Source organism: Centruroides sculpturatus, unplaced genomic scaffold, assembly GCF_000671375.1.
Source record: "Centruroides sculpturatus isolate CEXI.00-Female unplaced genomic scaffold, Cexi_2.0 scaffold603, whole genome shotgun sequence".
In the NCBI taxonomy this organism is placed as follows: Eukaryota; Metazoa; Arthropoda; class Arachnida; order Scorpiones; family Buthidae; genus Centruroides; species Centruroides sculpturatus.
Genome location: NW_019384857.1, coordinates 90,860 through 115,669, shown reverse-complemented (window position 1 = coordinate 115,669; position 24,810 = coordinate 90,860). Strand labels below are relative to the sequence as shown.

Here is a 24,810-nt window from a genome sequence, read left to right as displayed (position 1 = left end):
ATTATTATGCATCTTTCAATTGCTGGTGACTGTAACAAAACTTCTTGGGAATGATGTGGAAAGAAACAGCAACTAACTGAAAAACAAAAATATTTCTTAATATATGGGACATATATATGAATCAGAGGAAATGATTTTTTTAAAGCTTACGATTCCACCAGAATGCAGTTTTTAGTGAAATAATCTGTTTTTGCACTAAATATGTAAAGTAGCACTTTTCTAATTGAAGAAAAAATGAAGCAGCTGACTATCCATATTAAAAGGTTAGAATATAATAAGACAAAATTATTATATTTAATAATTAAATATGCAATCATAAAAATTAATTTTTCATTTTTATCATAACATTCTAGAATTGAGATGTATAATTTTCATACAGTGCTGTCAAATCCATAAATTAATACTGATAAAAAATATATTCAAAAAGTATCATTTAATTTGGTATTGTATGAGAAAACATTTGGTTAAATTATCATATCTTACCTTGTATCTAACATATAAAAAGTTACAACTTTTAATAAGAAGGATCTACAAATTTAAATATTTCTGAGAAAAAAATATTATGCTTATAAAACTTCCTAAATTTTAAAAATATAATTTAATTAATAATAATTATAATTTTGAAATTAAATTATTATTCATATATTGAAATTTATACCTAACCTTCAGGTAAAGCATTAGCCATGGAAGCAGGTATAGTAGTAGTATACATTGTACATGAATCAGTCGTGCCTGATGATGAGATATTAGGCAAAAACTCTGCTATCGGTAACTCTTCTTCTAGTACATCATTTCCATTATTGACTATGACTTGAGGTACAAGAGATACAACAGATGCTTGAGATCCTTCAATTTCACTCATGACTTGTAAATTCTGTATTGTTTCTACAGACATTGCTGAAATGTAAATTAAAATTTTTAAAAATTTTTCAAGTTTATAGTAAGTGATATTTAATTAAATAAATAAATTTTAACTTGAAAATCATATACAGTCCCTTCAGAAAATTAAAATTAGACCAAAATTAGCCATTAAATTCTAATTTGTATATTATTTTATCTGTAGTCTAATAATACTTTATAATAGTATAAATGTATTAAAAATTCCTAAATATATAACAAATATAAACTTTAAAAAATTAAAAGATATATGTATCAGTGTATATGATATGCATATACATACATATGTCAAAAGCATCATAAGATAAATTAACTAGGATAAAACAGAAATTTATTTAACACAGGAAATTTTTTGAAGATATTAATTACTATTTGAAAATCATCAATTTAGTTTTTAATTTTGAAATTTACTGAATTACTGATTTATTCCAATAGAAAATTATTTATCATCTATTTAATAAAAAAATATAAACAGTTTCATTAAACATCATATTGCAAAGAAATTAACAAAATAAAATCAGCACTTTGATATTAAACACACAGTTTATGAAACGTCTGCTTGAAACTTACGAGTACAAATACTTTCATTTAATAGCTAGTGTAATTTGCTTGCATTATTCCTGAGAAGCATTCGTAGCCACCATTGAACAAAACATACATACAATTATAAAATATAATATTACATCAACATTATGGATGCAAATAGCAATTAATAGAAAAATGAAAATGCATATTACTTGTAAAGTATTTTCTAAGGAAAAACTCAAAAATCTGTTCCGTAATTAACAAACAAGGTCACCTTAATTTACTTTTGTCTATAACTATATGATGGTAAAGATTTTATGAAGCAACTTCCTTATCAGTATTAGGCAAAATAGAATATTTTGTAATCACGAAAAAAGCAATTTAACTAGAAATTTAAAAGAAATTGTAACACAAATTATTTGACTTTCCTACTTTCCACTATATTTAAATATTTAAATCAATAGCTTTCAAAAAATAACTGATATTTTAAAATATCTTATGCCAACGATTACATAAAGAAATCAACTGGTTAAATTACCATGAAACATCTTGTATGGATAAAATACATATAAAGAATGTTGAAAATAACTCAAAACAGTATATATATTATTATAATTTCTAAATGCTCTTATCAGTCTTTTTAATGAATTTTAGAATACAGTGGGTGATCAGTTAACAAACATAATCTGTTCCAAGACTTTGTTCGCTATCTGAGTTGTTCGTTAGCCAATTATCATACATTTTTATGGGAATTTGATTAATTCGTTCTGGAAACCCCAAAAATAAAAACATATACTTTCTTACTATGTTTATTTATATGAAATAAGAAAAATACATATATACACAGTCTTGCATTTTTATTAGTCATGTTTTTTCCGTTTGTGGGGGTTAAAAAATCTGTCTAATGTCGATTGCTTTTCTGTCTTCTTCAGGATTTTTCAGAAGTAATTAATAGCACTGTAATTGTAGAGATCCCTAAGCCTATTAACATCAACCTGATTTGTATGCCATTCTAAGACTTTCCCACCTCAAAAAAATGTTTAATAGCAGATATTGACATTAATTCTCTTTTTCAGAAGAAAACATCTCGCTGAGTTTCTTGGTGTTCTTCATTCAAGAGTTCTTGGCATTTTTCTGTCATCAGATCCGTTTCAGGTTCCATTATGAGCTCTTCAATGTTCTTTATTTTTCAGATGTGATTTTTGTTACTCCTTAAGCTGCTTGAGTCTTCTTGATAATACAGTATCTTTCTCAGATAAGATTGAACTGTAGCCTGTAACCTGTTCAAGCCATACTGCCCAGCAGCAACAGACATCAGACACATCTGAAACATACTGCCCATCTGCCCACTCTTTACCTTTGCTATTATACTCTCACCTTTCAAAAATAAAAACCGACGCAAAACTTAACAAGTGCTCACCCGACAGTCTCAGGAATACTATAAAAAAAATGTTTCTGTCAGAAAAATAAAAGACTGGAATTACAAGGGAGAGTTTCAAAGTTCGGAGGAATACTCTCCAATCAGTATATACTATCAGCATCAATGTTGACATCTCCTGTGATCCAAAAAGTTTCAAACTGTTGTCTGAAGACAAGGGAAGATCAATCAGTATTCATTATTTTATGTTGCTTCTTCTTGTGTTTGCTCTGTGAGGTGTTTGTTATCTGATCATGTGTTTGTTGTCCAAACAAAAAAATCTTTCATGAAAGTATTCGTTATCCGATTTGTTCGTTAACCGATCACCCACTGTACTACATGAAATTTTTAATAGTATTTAAGCTTTTAGAAATATTTTTCTAACTTTTTTAAAAATCTATCAGTCAAATAATTTTCTAATGACATTCTAATGACAATTTTGAAAATCATTGCATCAAAATTTTTGTCTTATATAGTCAAATTTTATCTTTATAATACAGTGGTACCTCAGGATACAAACGCCCCAGCATACGAAATTTTCAGGATACGACATGAAATTCGAACATAATTTTGCTCCACGGTATGAACAAAAACTCACCATACGATGTTACATTAGTACGCAGCGCCATTTTTTATTCACTTCTGTTCATTGGTCTCAGTCCGCTTGTTTGCTTCGTCGTGGAAGGATCTCGCTCGATAAAAGAAATCTTGAGGTATTATCAGAAAGTGCCTGATTTTATTGAAAAGAAACATCCCGGAAAGGTTCACACTGGCCGTATTGCTGCTCGGAGTAATGACATTTGCCTAAGTCATTTTAGAAACATTTTAAAAAGTAGGCAAAGCCAAACCTCTTTGGATAGATATTTTACCNAATTAATGTTGCCAATGCAAAATAAGAACTTGATATATTTTTCAACTAAAGCATTAAAACTTTACCCAGAGAAAAAATTCTGGTATAATAATTAATTTTAATTAAGTACATCCATTTCATCAAACCACAATTTTTTATAATTTAAATAAACACCAAACTAATTCCAATTTCTTTACAAAAAGATTAAGCAATTAGATATATTCTAATAGAACAATTTCAAGTTTTTCTTTACATCACTACTGGGTGCATAGGTTTACTTACACAGGAATATCTTACACACCAATAACAGTGTATACTGCTATTGGTGTGTAAGATATTCCTGAATAAAGAGTGATGTTAAAGAAGCAAGTGTCTACCCATGCACCCAGTTGTGAAGTAAAGAATAATTAGAAGAAGACATGGTTTTGGAATAAATTAATAATTTCAAGTCTAATTTCAAAAATATATCAAGCTTTAAACAAATTCTTGTTCAGGAAATAAAGGTAACATTTTATTCATTAGTATTTTTTAAATCTAACATACAAATAGTTTATTAAAAATTTACATTTGATTGAAATTAGAATAAAGAATGCTATAATTATTATTTTACCAAGACTTAATACATACATCAATATGAGATGATTTGGCAAATGCTCCAACCGGATGAACGTGGTCATATAATATAATAACACCAACCATAACCCGAAGAACAAAGAGAACTGTTTCTTCATTTTTAAACCTTGAATAAAATTCCCTATATAAACAATAATTATTATATATAATTTTATAATAAAAATTTACTAAATACTTAAAATACTAAAATCGGAAAACAAATTTTGGCTTCAGTTTTTATGAAAACGGCATCTATTACTTTTGTTTATTTAAAAGTTATTTAATAACTTAAAACCAAAAATATATATTTAATTCAAAATTCAACACTTTCTTTTTTTGTTATGCCCCAGTATTTATTTCTCCACAGCACAAATATTTTTCAGCTCTCTTTACATGCCATCTGCAGATAGCTTTTTAAATTTTAATTATATCAATTCAATAGCATGTTTAATTTGTAAGAGTTAACCACTGGAGGCAATTTGACCAATTGTGATCTGGGATTATGAATGGATGTTCTTTAAAGATTTCTTTTTTTTTCTTTTTATTTAGTTTTCAATAATGTAAATTTTTAAAATCATTCTTCAATTTTATTTCAATTTAATTACAGCATTATTTGCATTTGTGATTTATAGTATAAAAAAAATTATGCTTAAAAAAATAAACTACATCTTAACATGCCTCTGTAGGAAAAAATCTAATGGAGACAGATTGAATGATGATTTTAATCCACCAGATAATCAGTAATTTTACTATTACTAAACTACTGATTATTTTACTAAATTTATTCTAATAAACTAAAATACATTTAATAATTATTTTTGTCTATAAAAATTAGAATTAGTTTATTCTAATGCATTGCATACATTGTTTTAATCATGAGAGGAAAAACCCAAAAACCAAACATTTCTGCAGTTTTAAAGTGCATGATGACTTAAAAGACATCCCTGTACACACAAACACACATATTGATTAGAAACTGTAACCAATAATTGGACTGCAATTTGAAAAAATTGTAGTCCTATAAATTCCGACTGTTGTAGTCCATCTGTCTATCTTTCCTTAATCTTGAGATTGGAGTTAAATAGATGAAATCCAAGACCAGATATGAAAACCTTAGGAGCAGGCAGCCCAGATTAACTATATATGAACTTCCAATGAAAACTGGAAGGCATGTTATTTCAATTAAAAAATTTTTTCCTGAAAGGAGTTAGATAAATGACCAGCATGACTCCATTGTTAACAAAAAAATATGCCATACAGAGGCAAGACACTGCAGTACTAACTTGAGAAGAGGATATATTTTAAATTAAATAAATTAAAAATTGCAGCCCAACATTGTGACAATTTCACAATAAATAATTGATCATTTTAATAATATCACATTTCTCCGAAAATAAGCCTTAGCATGATTTTTCAGGATGCTCATAATATAAGCCCTACCCCTAAAATAAGCTCCTCTTAAGATCATCATCCAGATGGTTGTATTTGATATGCTCATTGCAACCCACAACAGACATACTGAACTATAAAATAACTAGCTGTGCCTGCAGTTTCGCCCACATGGAATTCAGTTTGTGACTATAACAGTATCAGTTAGATGATATCTTTTAATTTATATGAATGTTTTAGGAACGCATACAGGACAAAAGATATTCATTATTTTAAGCGACAACAAATAGGCAAATGTTCAGCACAAGTTCAGACACATGCACTGCGTATCTCATCGACCACAGGACTGCACCGTGCGGTTACCTATCTTGTATACATGCACGTCTTGCCCCGCGCCACCTGCTGACACCAAAAATATAACGCTTACCTAGATGATATCTTTTAATTTATATGAATGTTTAATGGAATAATATACAGCCTATGTCCACCCTGAAGGTCCATTCTAAATATTGGTGAAAGAATTTTTGAAATCGGACGAGTAGTTTTGGAGATTACCTCCTACATCCAAACTTACAAACTTTATCTCTTTATAATGTTAGTATAGATAATATTAATATTGACACTAATACAGATATACCTCGACTTACGTCATTCTCAATTATACGTCGTTTGTCAAAAAATATATGGAAAAATAAAAATCACGTTTAAGTCATTTTATTCGACTTTACGTCTGTCTGCCACAAATGTTAAAGTTGTAATATCACTATAAAAGCGTTAAAGCACATAAAATCATATTAAAATATATACATTTACAGTAAATGTTAATATAATTATCATAAATCTTAGAGAACAAAACATGAAAACGTATGTGTTTCTGTGTTGTCATCTTATTTAGCGGTCTTTAAATGCTCAATGTTGGTGTTTTCCACGGTAGCTCCAACATTACCATTTGGCATCCTTGTCAGTGCCACTCAATATTGGTAAATTTAATATAAATTAGTTTATTTTTTACTGTTGCAAAATAATTTTAATAACTGTATTTGTTATTTAACCTTACAAAATCATCTTATTTTATAATGTCTTGGAGCAAACTACATTCACACATAAAAAGTCTGCAATGTACTGTAAACATCACCAAATTGTAAACATGTACAGTATATTTACAAGTATGTACTGTACATTCATGAATTCACAAAATTTAGATTACTTTTTTCTATACTATATTAAAAACTAAAATTTATTTAAAAATTAAAATAGATTCTTATTAACCATATATTATTAAAAATTCATTTATAAATAAAATACAAAACTGGGAATGGTTATTTGTGGTTTAGCCTAGTGACAAGTAAATTAGACTTAAGTCGTTTTTCGACTTAAGTCGCCTCTCCTGGAACCAATTACAGATGTAAAGTGAGGTATACCTGTACTTACTTAATTATAATTTATATTATTATTTATTTTATTTGTAAATTTTGCAAGTGCCTTTGGATGAGACATCCCCTGAAAATAAGACCTAATGCATTTTATGGAGCAAAAATTATATTAATATAAGACCTGGTGTTATTTTTGGGGAATATTAAATATTGAATGTATGGAATATGCTAAGTTTTATAAATTTCAGTAATTAAAATCAGCATGGAAAACAAACAATAAAACTAAATTATCAATTTTGTTTTGTTTAAACCTTAATATACTTACGGATTTTCCACCATTCTTTGACACACTTTGGCCATTGTACCTAATGTCTCAGTAGTATTTTCTATTGGTAAATCTTTATTTTCAGCAACAAAACGTGTAGTAGCATCACTTAATACTTTCAGCATAGGTGTAGCATGAGCATAGAATAAGGACATTCTATTAGCTAGTTCATTTGGAACTTCTAATTCTTCTTCAATAGGATCCTAATAAGTAAATAAATTATAATTCAACTTAATTCTGTATTTACAATCTGCATCAAATATGAAGTAACTGTTCAAAATTTTGATTTAAAATATGAAATCAGTCATATAATATCAAATTTTACTATTTATTTTTAGAATGTAAGAGTATGTAAAAAAGGATATATAAAAAAATTTGTTAAAGTATAGAATTCATAAATATTAATATAATAAAAAAAAGTCAAAAAAACCTTTAATCCAGCAAGAACTCAAAAAAGTTTTTTGTTATCTTGAATAGTGATCATCAGATTTAAAAATTCTGTGGTGATTGTGTTCTAGAATGTCAGTTTGAAAAACAAATTCTATGCAATGACGTCACATTGTTTGGAGATGTCTCTGCAAACATTTGTATCTTTATATTTATTAAAACATTGGGATTCAGAAGTGACAGACCATGCATCATCCACAGAAGTACATTTATCTGTAGATGATCTGCCATGTATTGGATAAGTTTTCCGAGTTTCTGATTTTTGCAATGACATCACCAAACAGCATGAAGTACTGGAATGAGCACTATACTTGAATTTATTTTTTGAACTGACATTCTAGAACACAAATTCTACAGAACATTCAAACCTAAGACAGTTATTCAAGATAGCCAAAGCATTTGTTTTTTCATGTTATAAGTACCTGCTGGATTAAAGATTTTTTGATTTTTATTTATGTATCAATCAGTTTGATACTATTCTGTTGATATTAATATAATATAATAATAAATAAATTATAACATTACAAAATTTTACATTTTTGAATTTTTGATAAAATTTATTTATCACCATAAAAAATAATTTAATAGTATTACTATTAATAAATATTTAAATAAAAAAGTCAATATTCATCTTACTGTTTTTTTGAAAATTGTAATCCATAATGTATTTTTGTAATATGCTGTCAAAAATCATAAGTTTATCTGTTAGTTGAATCATGTTCCTTTATTGAATTTATACAGATTGCATTTCTTTTTTTACTTATATAAAGAAATATATGTATATGTGCGTGTTTAAAAATGATATATTTAATTATATAATGATGATTATAACCTCCATTATATTATGATGACAATTAAATTTAAAAAAAAAACTTTAAAAATGTTTGCATTTAATCAATTACAAGTCATTATTGCATGTAATTTCCCAAGGTTTTAAGAATTAAAAATTTCGAAAATATTAAAATTAAATTTGTAATCACTTCCAAGAAAAAAGTTATGTTTAATTTATTGAATTAAATATAAGACATCAAAGGATTTAATATATAATGTATTTTTCTATACACAAAAATAAGTTTTGAAGAGAATATTATGTATTATGTTAATAAATTTGTATCTTTTTTGTTAATACTATTGATTAGCAACATTATATATGTTAGGTACAAAGACTGAAAACACTCACTGAGCAAAAAATCAACTGCATTGTGTTCTGACTTCTCAGATCCATCCACAATGCAAATCTTGTTGTGGCACTTTCAAAAATGCACTCAATGCATTTTGGCATATTTAATATGACTGAAAACCAAAATTTGCATTGAAATTCTTTTAATAATTAAACAAAACACATTTTGGCAATATGAAAATGCCATAATATATTGTGGATGCTTATTAATGCAGCCATGACATAATGTGTTAAAAATATCTCTGCTAAAATGTGTTCCTTTTTTTTTGCACAAATACTTTTAATAAATAATTTATGTATAATTTCCACTAAAGGACTAATTCTGAACAATGTTTATTATTAAAAAATATTCATTGAGAAAAATTCCTGTCACAAAACATTATATGATTAAAAAAAAACATACAGTATAACAAAGATTCATTCTCTTCATTTTCTTTTATAATTCACAGTCAAGAAGACAATATGCTGTTAATTGTTTTGTTTATGTGTTTTTGATACCTACATATGATACCTTAAAATCCTAGATACCTAAAAATAAGTATTATAGATTTAAGTCAAATAAGAAATTTATTTGTAAGTCACTTGTCAATTGATTGTAAATTTGTTTTCAATAATGACACTTCCATGAAACGACCATCTCCAAACAAATTTTTATATTAATACTGTTTTAGTAAAACTAATAAGTAGAAGTTTCTATCTTGCCAAAATGGCAATGAAATTTAAGGCTTAGACATAGGTTAATAAGGCTGGCTTCTCAATGTAGATTAGAATTTAATTTTATTCTGAATAATGTAGAAATTTGTTACTTATTTTTCGCAGATATTTTTATCATATCCACATTAATAANTACTGATTTATTCCAATAGAAAATTATTTATCATCTATTTAATAAAAAAATATAAACAGTTTCATTAAACATCATATTGCAAAGAAATTAACAAAATAAAATCAGCACTTTGATATTAAACACACAGTTTATGAAACGTCTGCTTGAAACTTACGAGTACAAATACTTTCATTTAATAGCTAGTGTAATTTGCTTGCATTATTCCTGAGAAGCATTCGTAGCCACCATTGAACAAAACATACATACAATTATAAAATATAATATTACATCAACATTATGGATGCAAATAGCAATTAATAGAAAAATGAAAATGCATATTACTTGTAAAGTATTTTCTAAGGAAAAACTCAAAAATCTGTTCCGTAATTAACAAACAAGGTCACCTTAATTTACTTTTGTCTATAACTATATGATGGTAAAGATTTTATGAAGCAACTTCCTTATCAGTATTAGGCAAAATAGAATATTTTGTAATCACGAAAAAAGCAATTTAACTAGAAATTTAAAAGAAATTGTAACACAAATTATTTGACTTTCCTACTTTCCACTATATTTAAATATTTAAATCAATAGCTTTCAAAAAATAACTGATATTTTAAAATATCTTATGCCAACGATTACATAAAGAAATCAACTGGTTAAATTACCATGAAACATCTTGTATGGATAAAATACATATAAAGAATGTTGAAAATAACTCAAAACAGTATATATATTATTATAATTTCTAAATGCTCTTATCAGTCTTTTTAATGAATTTTAGAATACAGTGGGTGATCAGTTAACAAACATAATCTGTTCCAAGACTTTGTTCGCTATCTGAGTTGTTCGTTAGCCAATTATCATACATTTTTATGGGAATTTGATTAATTCGTTCTGGAAACCCCAAAAATAAAAACATATACTTTCTTACTATGTTTATTTATATGAAATAAGAAAAATACATATATACACAGTCTTGCATTTTTATTAGTCATGTTTTTTCCGTTTGTGGGGGTTAAAAAATCTGTCTAATGTCGATTGCTTTTCTGTCTTCTTCAGGATTTTTCAGAAGTAATTAATAGCACTGTAATTGTAGAGATCCCTAAGCCTATTAACATCAACCTGATTTGTATGCCATTCTAAGACTTTCCCACCTCAAAAAAATGTTTAATAGCAGATATTGACATTAATTCTCTTTTTCAGAAGAAAACATCTCGCTGAGTTTCTTGGTGTTCTTCATTCAAGAGTTCTTGGCATTTTTCTGTCATCAGATCCGTTTCAGGTTCCATTATGAGCTCTTCAATGTTCTTTATTTTTCAGATGTGATTTTTGTTACTCCTTAAGCTGCTTGAGTCTTCTTGATAATACAGTATCTTTCTCAGATAAGATTGAACTGTAGCCTGTAACCTGTTCAAGCCATACTGCCCAGCAGCAACAGACATCAGACACATCTGAAACATACTGCCCATCTGCCCACTCTCTACCTTTGCTATTATACTCTCACCTTTCAAAAATAAAAACCGACGCAAAACTTAACAAGTGCTCACCCGACAGTCTCAGGAATACTATAAAAAAAATGTTTCTGTCAGAAAAATAAAAGACTGGAATTACAAGGGAGAGTTTCAAAGTTCGGAGGAATACTCTCCAATCAGTATATACTATCAGCATCAATGTTGACATCTCCTGTGATCCAAAAAGTTTCAAACTGTTGTCTGAAGACAAGGGAAGATCAATCAGTATTCATTATTTTATGTTGCTTCTTCTTGTGTTTGCTCTGTGAGGTGTTTGTTATCTGATCATGTGTTTGTTGTCCAAACAAAAAAATCTTTCATGAAAGTATTCGTTATCCGATTTGTTCGTTAACCGATCACCCACTGTACTACATGAAATTTTTAATAGTATTTAAGCTTTTAGAAATATTTTTCTAACTTTTTTAAAAATCTATCAGTCAAATAATTTTCTAATGACATTCTAATGACAATTTTGAAAATCATTGCATCAAAATTTTTGTCTTATATAGTCAAATTTTATCTTTATAATACAGTGGTACCTCAGGATACAAACGCCCCAGCATACGAAATTTTCAGGATACGACATGAAATTCGAACATAATTTTGCTCCACGGTATGAACAAAAACTCACCATACGATGTTACATTAGTACGCAGCGCCATTTTTTATTCACTTCTGTTCATTGGTCTCAGTCCGCTTGTTTGCTTCGTCGTGGAAGGATCTCGCTCGATAAAAGAAATCTTGAGGTATTATCAGAAAGTGCCTGATTTTATTGAAAAGAAACATCCCGGAAAGGTTCACACTGGCCGTATTGCTGCTCGGAGTAATGACATTTGCNAGCTGAAACTCCTAGAGAATTATTCAGGATGGACAACTTCCAGGCAGCAGAAAGCCTGTAAATATGTAGATAGCATATCATAAAAGATAAAGTTAAAAACAGTGATTCACTATATATTCTACAGACATGGTTAGGAAGAAAAAAAGGCTTAACAGTTCTAAAAATAATCTAGTCTATGACCTTGACAGGAAGTTGATGAAAGTTATTTTTCTTATTATCATAAGGTTAATGTACAGCAGTGTTTATTAATTAAAGACATATTTAATTGGTTTTTTTTATTCCTATTATCCCATCATTCATTTTTTTATTAATTATTATACTATTATGGTTATTTATACATTTACAATTACAAAACGCATTTTTCAGTGTTTTCCTTACTAAAGTTATTTTTTTTCAATGTACTACTTAGCTTTAATTTGAGTGTGTTTTTCGTGTTGGAACGAATTATTTGGTTTTACATGTAATCGTATGGGGAAAAATGATTCACCTTACGATATTTTCATGATACAGTCTCAGTTTCGGAACGAATTAATTTTGTATCCTGAGGTACCACTGTAATGTTATTAAAACAGTCTTTCATAAATACAAATTAATAAATAATATACAAACCATACTATTGGATTTTAATATGGCTATAATATGGCTAATTAACTATAAAGATATGATGTAAATCTGATGGCTTATATGTTTATTACTATACGTCAGGCTTGGTTTTATATGTAATTAATCAATTAATAGTGTGTCATTAAAACTAAATTTGATATTCTATATCAATGGTTCCCAACCTTTTTTGGGTGGCAACCCCTTTTTATAAAAGCCAAGTGACCTGCAACCCCGATACAATTGAAAAAAGCATTTTTAATAAGGTAATTAAAAAAAACGAAATTAGTTTTTCAGTATAATTTTATTTTAAATTATGTTTAATAATTAATTTAATGCGATGGTTGAAATTGCATGTTATTAACCAGCCTCAAAACTCGCGGGTGAGATTTTGTTAACGCCAACCTCATATCATTCTCAACATTTAATTTATTCCTCTCAAAATTTTCAACACATGTTGACAACACATCACCCAAAAAACCCAACAACTGTGACAGAATAGCTACCCAGATTACACTTATTTTAAGTTTTAAAAAATATATGAAATTATTCAAACTTCAAGGCACCACTTCAAACAACCTTTACAGCTCCAGTGGTATGTGTTTACATCTTAGCAAATGTTTTCAACCTCATCGAGGTCTTCATCAGGCTACTTTAATTAGGAATTCGAATGCGTTTGGAACGAAACGTATACGATTCAAAATTTATAAACAGATTTAAGAATACTCATGGAACGTTACGTACGCACTAAAACAACTGTAACGCACGTGTAATATCAAGTTTGCGTAACAGCAGAAGCAGACGAATTATACACACTCAATTATGGGGATGAGTTCCCTCATAACAAAACTTCCACGTGCCAGATATACCGATTGCATCCCTGGAGTTGATGCACGTGCCACATAATCCTGCCTTGTATATTTCTAAAGTTTCCATCGTTCTCAGTTGATCAGTGCAATGTGAGAGCCTGATCAAGTGGGCATTTTGTATGTCAGCCGTGATTCCCGGTTCAGTGGCAACCGTTGAGAGGGCAATGGTGTGTTTTTTATTGTCGATGTCACGTTTGTGTTCACACAGCCTTTTGTGAAGGGAGCGTTTGGTTGACCCCACATTAGCCAAACTGCTGTTAAATCTATCATCCCAAAGCGGGATAGCATATACCCCCGGTGCGTGTTTTAAGTCGATCGCGTCTTTCACATTGCGAAGCAAGTTGTAAACTGATCTAGGCCTTTTATAAGCTATCTTAGTTTTATTGATGGATAAAATTTCTTTGTATATTGCGTCCAGATGGTGGTTGTACCCCACAATTTTTCTTGTACACTCGTTATCCAAATGCTCCCCTTGGACATTGGCAGTGTCTCGTGCGCACGCCTGTGTGTAAGCGTGAGCGATATTATGTACTAAGTTCTTATTATACCCATGTTGTGTGGCCATTTCCTAAACGTGTATAAGTTCAGCTATGGTGTCTTGATAATTGGAATTGTGCGTAAACACCCTCTTAGTTAAGGCCCTAAAAGCCGCGATCTTGTAGGAGTAAGGATCCTCCGAATTAGCGGGGATGAAAAGCGGTACATAGGACTCTTTGTAATAGACCTTGGATGTGATCACATTATCCTTAATTTGAAGGTCTAAGTCCAGGAAATGCGCGGCGATGTTGCTTTTTTGGTCCAATTTTATGTTCAGGCCATAAAGGTCGTCATTCATTGAGTTAATGAACTGGTTGATGTTGGGTTCAGTTTTCCATATGATAAAGATATCAACAACATATCTCCTGTACAGGAGGATGTTGGACCAGTTCATTAACTCAATGAATGACAACCCCTATGGCCTGAACATCAAATTGGACCAAAAAAGCAACACCGTTCCAAACGCATTCGAGTTCCTAATTAAAGTAGCCTGATGAAGACCTCAATGAGGTTGAAAACGTTTGCTAAGATGTAAACACATACCACTGGAGCTGTAAAGGTTGTTTGAAGTGCTGAATTATAACTCCTCTAGTGTTGGAAGATGTTTATTTCTTCAAGGCACCATTAAAAATAAATATTGCATTATAGTGAAAATTTTCTTTAGTTTACTGCATAAGTTGGCGACCCCACAGAAAACCTGTTGCGACCCCCTTCTGGGTCACGACCCATAGGTTGGGAACCTGTGTTCTATATCATCATCATAAAATACACATTAATAGTATTTACTTGAAAATCATATAAAATATACATAAGAAAAAAAAAATAGTTAAATTTATCCAAAATGTTTCATATAAAATCAAAAGTTAATAATTCAATTAAATATATTTCTACATTGTCATAAGATTTAAATAAGAAAGAAAAAGAAAAGAATGAAAGAGTTAACTATTAGGTACCTCTTTTTTTTTCTAGCCATCAAGAAATCAATCCTAGCCTAATCCAAACTCCTCACCAACCTTATAAAACTAAGATGAGTTTGGGTTAGTTTCATTAATTTATAGATATAGGTTTTATTTATAGCAATAATAAATATCAATATAATGATTAAAGGAAAAATATCATCCTAAACCTTCACAATTTAAAAAAGAACATGGAATTTAATATCAATACATTAATAATTATTTACTTCAGTATCTGTATTATAATACTCCTGACAAAACAAATAAGGATTCTACAGTCTTACATAACTTATCTACATTAAAAATGAAGATATATAAGATAATAGAATCCATATATTTGTTTTTGTGTTAGAATATTTAAAATATAGAAATCTACATTAAAAATGTAGGTTTCTATAGTTTAAAGATTTTTGTTCACTTGAAATTTATTTTAATATATTTTAACAGTTTTTGTATTCCTATTTACTTCCAAACTTCTACAATGAAAAATTTTTAAAAACATTAAATAATTTTAAAATTTTAAGTTATTCATTTAAAATATATTAATATTCTTTTTATTAATATAAAAAGAAAACTTGCAAACAAATATAATTACTGTTCAATATATATAAAATCTTAAAAAGTATTATAAAATTAGGTTATCATCATGCACTAGAAAATAGTTTGATATTTAATGAAAATAAAGTAACTGAAGATGAAATTTGATATAAAATTTCCCTCTTAAAATTCCATATTTAATATCAATTTATTTATCAAATCTCAAAAGTCTCAATTCTATATTTCAGTTCCTGAAAAAGTCTGATATATAACAGCAGACATATAATATAAATGCAAAAGACATAAAAAAAGGCTGCATTAAACTTGTTATGTTAATAATCAGCTATTCACATAGCATTTTGAGATTGAGAATGATTTCCAACTTCTTTTTACACTTTATTCAGTATATTTTTGATTTTATGCCATCAGAATTTTCCAAATGTTATATTTATGTTAAATACTGTATATTTGAGGTAGTCATGTTTCATACCTACATTTAATCAAATGACCTATTTACAAGATAAAACGAAAAGAAAAATCTTTATCTATAGATGGCTGAATCAATCTCTGTTTGATCCACATTATGGCCCATCTGCTTCACATGACTTTTATAATTCTACACAGAATACTTTTTTAAATTTAGTGAGCAAATACAAAAATTTTCCCCATATTAATAGATAATTAGAAAACAATATAAACAAAAAGTTGAAATATTTTCATGATATAATGTGAAATCTGGATATTAAATGATATTAACTGGTTAAAACAGAATAAACACTCTTAATGATTAAAAATTTTCTTCCAAAGTAGACTATATTAGCAAAAATAAAACAGGGAAAAAATCTAAATAATTAGAAATGATAATTTGCAATTACTCAATTATATAAAAGTAATAAAACCATTACTGAAATACTATATGTCATTTTGTATAATCAAACATAATTTTTAACATATTTATATAAACAAAATTGAAAATTTTTGAAGCCTGAAATTTATTTTATAATAAATAATATTAATATAAATAAACCGCAAGCAAATAACAGGTTGCCAAATAGGTTTTATAAAAAGTAAAGGAGAACTTTTCTAAATGTAGCCCAAATTATTTTTAATAGTGGCTCAAAAGTAGTAAATCGCCCAAATGTAGTAGCCTAGAGCCCTAATGTGCTATTCGTAGCCCAATCTTGCAATCCCGAAACCCAGCCGTATTTTATGAAATAAGAGGAAAAACAGAGTAGCCATGTGTAAGATGATAACCGAAAATGTGTTACTGTAAAAGCAAAGCCATATTGACCAAATTAGAGTTTTTGAAATTAGAAAATATAAGAATAATATAAAATTAAGTAATAGTGCTTTAGTTAATACAAATTGGGGTGACGTAATAGTTTTAATTGGCTAATTACAATAGTAAAATGTAGGAAAAGAGGCACTTTGTTGTTGTCAGTTTATGGTAAAGAATGATCTGGCATATTTTAAGATGTTTAAAGAATTCTTTAAACAAGATCAATGTTTACTTATCTTTACTTACTCAACTACAAAAAACTTTTATAGACTTATATAAAAAATGTTATTAAATATGTTATGTAAATGTATGTAGAAGTTTGTATGTTTGTTTTATTTTATGTAGTGGTTAGTTTGATGTATTATATCATTGTAGCATTTACGGAAGAGGAGCTAAAGCCCGAAATGCATACACGTGAAGAATGACAATAAAATATATTGGATGAAATTCTCGCCTGATTAGTCCTTGTCATACAAAAATAATGTGTCTATTTACATCAGGAATTGAGAAATACGTTATTTAGTTTTCTAAATTTACGAAGTATTTCTGCATTAATTAATCAAGAAAATTTAAATTTATTAACTTTTACGTTAGGACAAAGTTTCACGACAAAGTTTAAATAAAACTAAAGTGTAGTTTCTAATGATTATCAGCTTAGTAACTTAGACTCAATCTATAATAAATATATGCCTATTTTCCTGTCAATACTTGAATTGTATTCGTAGATAAATATAATTGTATGTAATCCTTTGATTAAAATAATAAATGTTTAAAATATATATAAAAGAAATTAACACAACTGTATCTTTGAAATACACGTCTATAAACTCAAACATTAATAAATTCATTTATCTTTATTTCATCTTTTTATTCTAGATTATTATTGCATATGCGTTAATTAAATATTAAATTTCACAACTAAGTAAAGAAACTTAATAAAACACAAAAGCATTTAGCATAAAAATATATTTAAAAATTTTTAAAACAAAGGAAGGCTTATACCAGATGTTGTGCGGATAACTCTTTATGATTTCGGATCCATTATTATTTTATACAGCTGCATGACTTTCTTCTCTTAATCAAAGTTATTTTCTATATTTTATAAACTTTCCAGCTTATAACTTACTTTTTTTTTAAATTGAAATAAATGTTTTCAATGAAGACAAGGATCTTCCCCTTGTTTCCTATTATAACTAATAATTTTAANATGACTGAAAACCAAAATTTGCATTGAAATTCTTTTAATAATTAAACAAAACACATTTTGGCAATATGAAAATGCCATAATATATTGTGGATGCTTATTAATGCAGCCATGACATAATTTTCTTTGCTACATGTTCCTGTATGTTCAAGTATTGAATTCTTTTACTTTTTAATTAATAACTAATAGTTCTATTATACTAAACTTTTAACAAATATATTTATAGTTCATAAGTATTTCTGATTATTTAATAAAATTTGATTATTATTAATTCATATTTTTCTTTCAATTTATAGTAGCAGTGTATTTAAAGATACATACTTTAATAAATAATTTATAAGAATATTCTAAAATAATTTTTTTACACCAACTTTTAGAATTATAGCACTGCCAGACTTTCTAATAAATGCATAAGAACTTCAAAATAATTCTAACTTAGCAACACACAGATACACATCTCTAATGTTTCTATAATTTATAATATTCTGGCCAATTATAATTATATTCCGTTATGTTTCAAATGTTTATGTATCTCACCATTATGTTACCAACGCTTGCAAAACACATATCAAGTGTAGCAAGTATAACAATTTATAACAGAGAAATATAAACCAATACTTTATATTTTTCAATCATATATTTCAATATTTATTCACCGTTTAGAAAGTAAACATATCCCCCACTCTATAGCGATTTTATTGCATCATATTTCACTTAAGAATTTTAGTGAAAACTTCAAATCATTCATAGTTCTTCTGGTCTTTTAATTGTATGATTATAAATTGTATATCAAGAATTACTCCTGTATGAGAATTATAATAATAATTTTATCCCACTGGAATTCCATTGTTGAACCTCTTCCCTATCAATTTACTATCAATTATCTTAAATGATGGCATGTACTGTACAACATAACACCAAATCTCATTATTAAAGTTCTTTTTAATTTTAAATTAATAAACTACCACATTTTGCTAGCTAAATAACAATTTTAAATATAATAAAATCATTTGAGTTTATATCAGTAATTCCACATGCTCAATTTAGAGGGGGCCAGGTTTTACACACATTTTACTGTATACAGGGTGATCGGAAAATGTCTGGCCAAAATTTAAAGGGGGTTAGAGGGGACAAATATAAAGGATTCGCAGTACAATGCTTGTCCAGGACTTTCACACGAAAGTGGAAAGGTAAAAGGAAAGAGACACAAACAAATGTAACAAGCCCAACCTTCGCACAGCTCTTCCATTTTCATTCGCAGCTCCATACGTCAGATGGATATCTGCTAATTCAGCATTCGTGAAGTGCTGCATGCTGTATGAAATCACAGCGGGGAAAGACAGCTTCATGCATTGCTGGCTTGTTTGACTGCCCTACACAGGGCCCTCTACTACCTTCACGTGGCATTTCCAGACAAACATTGTACTGTGAATCCTTTTATATTCATCCCCTCTAAGCCCCTTTAAATTTTGGCCAGACACTTTCCAATCACCCTGTATACAATTACTACATTCAAATACATATGTACAGTACATATTTGATATAGACAATACATTTACATTATCAACACTTTCCTATTTGTTTAATGGGAAAAGCTTTATATATATTGATTCAAATTATAGATTAAATCAATGAATGTGTAAAATATGCAATAAGGCTATTTTCTTTTATTAAAATTAATTAATTAATTAAAACCCCGATATCTTACTGAAAAATCTAAGCAAATATACTAAAAAACACAATTTTATTTTAGCGTTTTATATATTCAATCGATATCGCATTTATCACGCTGCAAGTCCGAAATTCCCTCCAAACATAAAATTCCGCCATGACACTTTTTTACAGACTCGCAACAAACTAACATGGTCCGTTCGTAATAAAATTGCAGAAAAATTAATATCAACATTAACGAAAAACTTAAATCATTAATTGCAAAATGCAAAGTAACTATTCAAGTCCGCAATAAATAATTTATCGTAATTTTTTTTCTCCCAATCACGAGTCTGTTCGAATATAAAATGGCGGAAACCGTAATCAGCAGCTCCGCGCAAACAATAACGTCACTTACATTTGACTATTTTAAATCTCGCATTAATCCGACGTAAAATAAATAATATATATGCAAATCATATAAATGAATGTTCGCAGAGGTAAATAGTCGACTTACTCGAAGAGATTTTTAAATCGAATTTCTACCATCTACCTTTTCGATTTAAAGAACATTTTACAGTTACCGTGGTAACTAAGGGGATCTCTGGTGTCGAATTTATGAATTAACATGGAAATACCGAACTTTCGAAAATAAATAATAATATTGAAATACTCATATTTTTTCGTTATTACTTTATAGCAAATTTTAAGTGCTAGATTAAAGCGAATTTATAAACATATTAATTTCAAATGCTGTTTAGAAATTGTCCTAAATAAAGAATATCTTACTTTAATACCGTTTATTTTTTCTCTGTATAGAATAAAAATATCGAACAATTTTGCCATAAATACCAGGGCTGTGGAGACGGAGTCATCAAAAATTCGCCGACTCCGACTCCTTTTTACTTTTCCAACTTGTTACGTATATAAAACTGAAAATTATTGGAATCGTGTCAAATTTGACCCTTCGAGTTTTTTGCAAATTTACACGTTTGGAGTCCTTCCGAACCCAAAAAATGTCAAATAAAGGGGGAAAATTCGTCTGTGTGTTGGCGTCGAATTTGTTTAATTTCTTTATTCTATGTTCTGAGATATTAAATAATATTTCAGAATGGGTAGTTTATAAAACGAAACGACACGGTACGCTAGCTTGTGTATAAAGACGCATTAATCATTTCCTCATCCTAAGATATTAACTCTTAAACATCCTATTGTCCCCTTGCTATAGCTTGTGCATAAGAGGCATTGATGCTATTAAACTTTGCTGGTTTTGAATCGCGACTCAAATTGACAAATCTTGTGAAGTAGCGACTCGAACGAAATTTTGCTAATAAAATGGCGTGTTGTGACAGAGGCCAAATTTTAAAGTTCTTAGAACGGGAGATTTCAGAGATCAAAGATTGTCTACCCAACATTCGAAATATTACCAAGTTCTTCTTGCCAATTTTTTTAAAATACCTATCTTTTTTTCCTATTTTTCTTGAAAAATTGACCCAGCATATCTTAACGTATTATACCTTGCACAGAAATTCTTCTCAAAAAACAATAACGACAATACGCCGAATTTCGGATTTCCGTTATAAGTCTATGTAAAAAATTTTATTTAAGTTCTATTAATTACGAGGGTTGTCCCAAAAGTAATGCACAGCGCGCTCTAGCGGGCGTTGTAGGCAACGTAGACAGCTGATCGAAGCGTCAGTGTGTAGATTGAAGTCTTACGAACACGTTGGTATCATATGGTAGTGGGATTCGTTTAAAAGGAAAATGCCAAAACTTCGAAAAGACAACGAGAACAGTCCACCGGGTCGGATTTCAGCAATAGAGCAACGTGCGTATATTTGCATCGAAACAGTGTGCGGCAAAAAAGTGCCCGAAATTCATGCCGCGTTTAAAGAAGTGTCTGGAAGGTTTACTGTGAATCGTAGCACAATACAGAGGTGGCACACGAAGTTTCAAGAAGATCAAACAAGCATCGAAGACGATCCGCGCGCGGGGCGGCCATTTACTGTAACAGCTGACAACACAAACGCTTCAATCATTGCATCATTGCTCGACGAAGACTGGAGAATCACGGTAAGAGAAATTGAGGCGGAGACAGGAATCTCGAAAACGAGCGCACATCGTATTTTAACACAGCTGCCAGGCAAACGAAAGCGACATCATCAAACTTATCAAAAAATAGGGCTGGAAACAGCTCCGCCACTCGACTTCGATCTCTTCCCCAAGCTGAAGGAACCCCTTCGGGGAGTGCGTTTTCCGACACTGGAAGAGTTCCGAAGAGAAGTGACCCGACAGATTCGGATGCTCAATAAGAAGGGAACGGAATCCAACTGAACGGAATCCAAGCACTTCCGCGCCGCTGGCAAGCGTGCATTGATAAGGGGGGGATTATTTTGAAGGCCTGTAATCACTTCAACAAAATATTTTTCGAGTTAGAGCCAACGGTGCATTACTTTTGGGACAACCGTCGCATTATTATTTTGTTAATTAAATACAGGAATATTTTAAAATTACATTAAAAGTAGCATGTGTAAAGTACTCTTACCACGTCTACTTTTTTATGCAAGTTAATGTTTTCATTCGCAGTGTGTAGCTTTTATTATAATCTCATTCTACTATATTCACATTCTGTATTTACCATTGGAATGTGTATTACGTATATTAATCCATTTCTGCTTTTTGTGCACATTCAATTTATTCTGAGAAATACTGGTAAAGCAATCATTTGGAATCTTTTTCACTTGCTGTGAAAAAATTTTTATCTATACAGTATACTGTAATTAACAAAAAATCATTTGAATACAAGTAAACGAATCATTACAAGAATTTGAATTTAGATTTTATTGTCGAAGATAAGTCAAAAGTAAATTGTTACCAGAGCCTCTTCGGCCATCAGTCATATCGACCGATGTTACCGCTTCCCGGGACGTGGACCCAGAGGTTGGCTTTTGGGAAGCGTGTTCGTGTTGTGAAACGGTGTTCTTCATAATGCACGTGAATGGAATCGTTGGTGATTGGATGCGACGAATGTGTCATTGTTTGAACTGTGTGTTTCAGCGTGAAGGATGTTGTTGTTTATGTGCATGGATGTGAATTACTAAACTAATGTGAGTACAACAAGGGGAAAAAATTAAAAACCCCTTGTCTTCTTACATCTAGATTAGTAAATTAAATTTAAGGTTTTAGTTTGAATGTTAGTATGACAAGAGGAAAAAAATAATAAAAACCTCTTGCCTTCTTATTCTAAATTAGTAAATAGAAGTATGACAAGAGGAAAAAATAAATAAAAAAACCTCTTGCCTTCTTATCCTATGTTAGTAAATTGAAACTAAAACCTTAAATTTAAATGTTGTTAGTATTGTGAGGACCCAACCGATGTTCGAATCATGTAAATCGCGATATTCCTATGTTCAAATAATAACGATAGGGTAAAAATGAGAGGGGGAGGAAAATCCCATAATCTAAACAATGCAGCACAAAATGTAGACAACGAGTCTCGGATGACTCGAACACGTGTTAAACAAACTATCAATGTCAGAGTGAAAAGTTATAAGTCAGAGACAAGTGGTCATATGCAGGTAGAAGTTTGACCCCAACGCTCATAAACAGTCAATCTAGGGAAACAATTTCTGAAAAGAGGGAAAGATTTAAGAGAGATAAATCATTGCATATGATCGTTCGAGTACCCAGATGACAGAAATCGCGAGTAACGGAGCTAAATTATGAGCGCGAATCTTGCAATTTTGTCAACAATCCCCAAGAACAATCGACAGAACGGCGTCGAGCAGACACCTGGAATCGGACCTTTCCCGTGACCCGAGTCGGTCTCGGTTTTCTCCAAATTTCAAAAGAGACCAATCGGGAAGCGAGGAAGGGGACGAGGGGCCAATCAAAAGTCCGAATAGTGGGAGAAAAATTATAAAAATCGGAAAATCAAGGTCAAGAGAGCTCTCCTCCGACTCCCCGAAACGTCGCGACTGAGATTATGGTGTGTCATCGGCACGAACTTTGGACTCCGCTGCTTCCGACTTCATCTCGTCCGCACCGGGGCCAACCAGAAGTAGACCTCCTCGTCTCTCTACATTGCCGACGGGAATTAGTGAAGGACTGTCGATTGCCGATGTAAGCATAAATGTTAACAAATAAACGGCTTTTTTGTGTAAAACACTTGCCATCATTTGCCTCCTCCGTCACAGCCCACATACAACCTTCCCTTAGGTTCATCCTGACGCGGGATTAATAGCTCCCATCTAGGAGACGGCAACCTTACACAGGTGCCGTGAAGTGGGTTTCAAGTCCCCTATCTCCACCGAGTCGGCCATCTTACAGTATGACAAGAGGAAAAAACAAACGAAAAACCTCTTGCCTTCGTATCCTAGGTTAGTAATGTCCTTCAGAAATAGCAAAGGAAAAAGTCGTTCGCATCTCTTACGAAGCGACGCTTTTTCCTTTGCATCCTTACCCACACCGAACGAGAGGATCCCACTCGTTGGAAAAGGGAGGAATGATCGAAACATTCCTCCCCTCCCAGTGCGGCAAAGATAATGTCGTCAACATGGAGACATTTCACTTTTCGGAACACGTCCGAATGGCGAAATGTCTCTTCTCCGTTCAACGCAGAACAGAGAATGCTTTCGACATCTGCTATTCCCAGGGCTGTGGAGTCGGAGTCGGAGTCGTGGAGTTTTGATGTTTTAGCCGGAGTCCGAGTTGGAGTCGGATGGTAAGGAAAAGTCGGAGTCGGAGTCGGAGTCGGTAGATTTTTACGCGACTTCCACAGCCCTGGCAGGGCTGTTGAGTCGGAGTCGGAGTCGGAGTCGTGGAGTTTTGGTGTTTTAGCCGGAGTCGGAGTCGGAGTCGGATGATAAGGAAAAGTCGGAGTTGGAGTCGGTAGCCATGCGCAAAAGGTACTCGTACTCGGTCTGGAACAGTGGCGTACCGTGGGTGTCAGCCACCCGGGGCGGAGAAAAAATTTCGCTCCACCT

At 30.5% G+C, this 24,810-nt stretch overlaps 2 protein-coding genes across 6 annotated transcripts in view; both read right to left on the bottom strand.

The window, feature by feature from the left end:
- The window catches only part of LOC111630584, an 84,958-nt gene extending 64,517 nt beyond the window's left edge, over positions 1–20,441 (bottom strand). For 2 of the 5 annotated variants that reach the window (XM_023374697.1, XM_023374701.1), the window contains exons 1-2: positions 20,343–20,441; positions 664–897 (exon numbers count right to left, since the gene is read on the bottom strand). In XM_023374697.1, the coding sequence (XP_023230465.1) occupies positions 664–895 (232 nt within the window). In that variant the 5' untranslated portion in view covers positions 896–897; positions 20,343–20,441. Of the gene's footprint in view, positions 1–663; positions 898–15,152; positions 15,191–19,883; positions 20,190–20,243 lie in introns of those variants that run through there. The other 3 variants (XM_023374698.1, XM_023374699.1, XM_023374700.1) reach the window with 3 other exon arrangements.
- LOC111630589 (protein FAM49B-like) lies at positions 3,967–24,000 on the bottom strand. The gene is made up of 3 exons (XM_023374706.1): positions 23,833–24,000; positions 7,389–7,591; positions 3,967–4,443 (listed from the first exon to the last, which is right to left on the bottom strand). Exons 1-3 carry the CDS (start codon positions 23,998–24,000, stop codon positions 4,296–4,298), a joined length of 519 nt encoding a protein of 172 aa, XP_023230474.1. The 3' UTR covers positions 3,967–4,295.
- Positions 24,001–24,810: the final 810 nt, after the last annotated feature.

Bases quoted from the DNA above. Each gene is read 5' to 3' on its own strand.
- LOC111630589 (XM_023374706.1), bottom strand. From the start codon at position 24,000: ATGGCAAGTGTTTTACACAAAAAAGCCGTTTATTTGTTAACATTTATG. The intron at 7,592-23,832 runs GTTCGTGCCGAT...TTTACTTATTAG, and splicing joins CGGAAGCAGCGGAGTCCAAA to GATCCTATTGAAGAAGAATT. The intron at 4,444-7,388 runs GTAAGTATATTA...TTGTTTATATAG, and splicing joins CAAAGAATGGTGGAAAATCC to GGAATTTTATTCAAGGTTTA.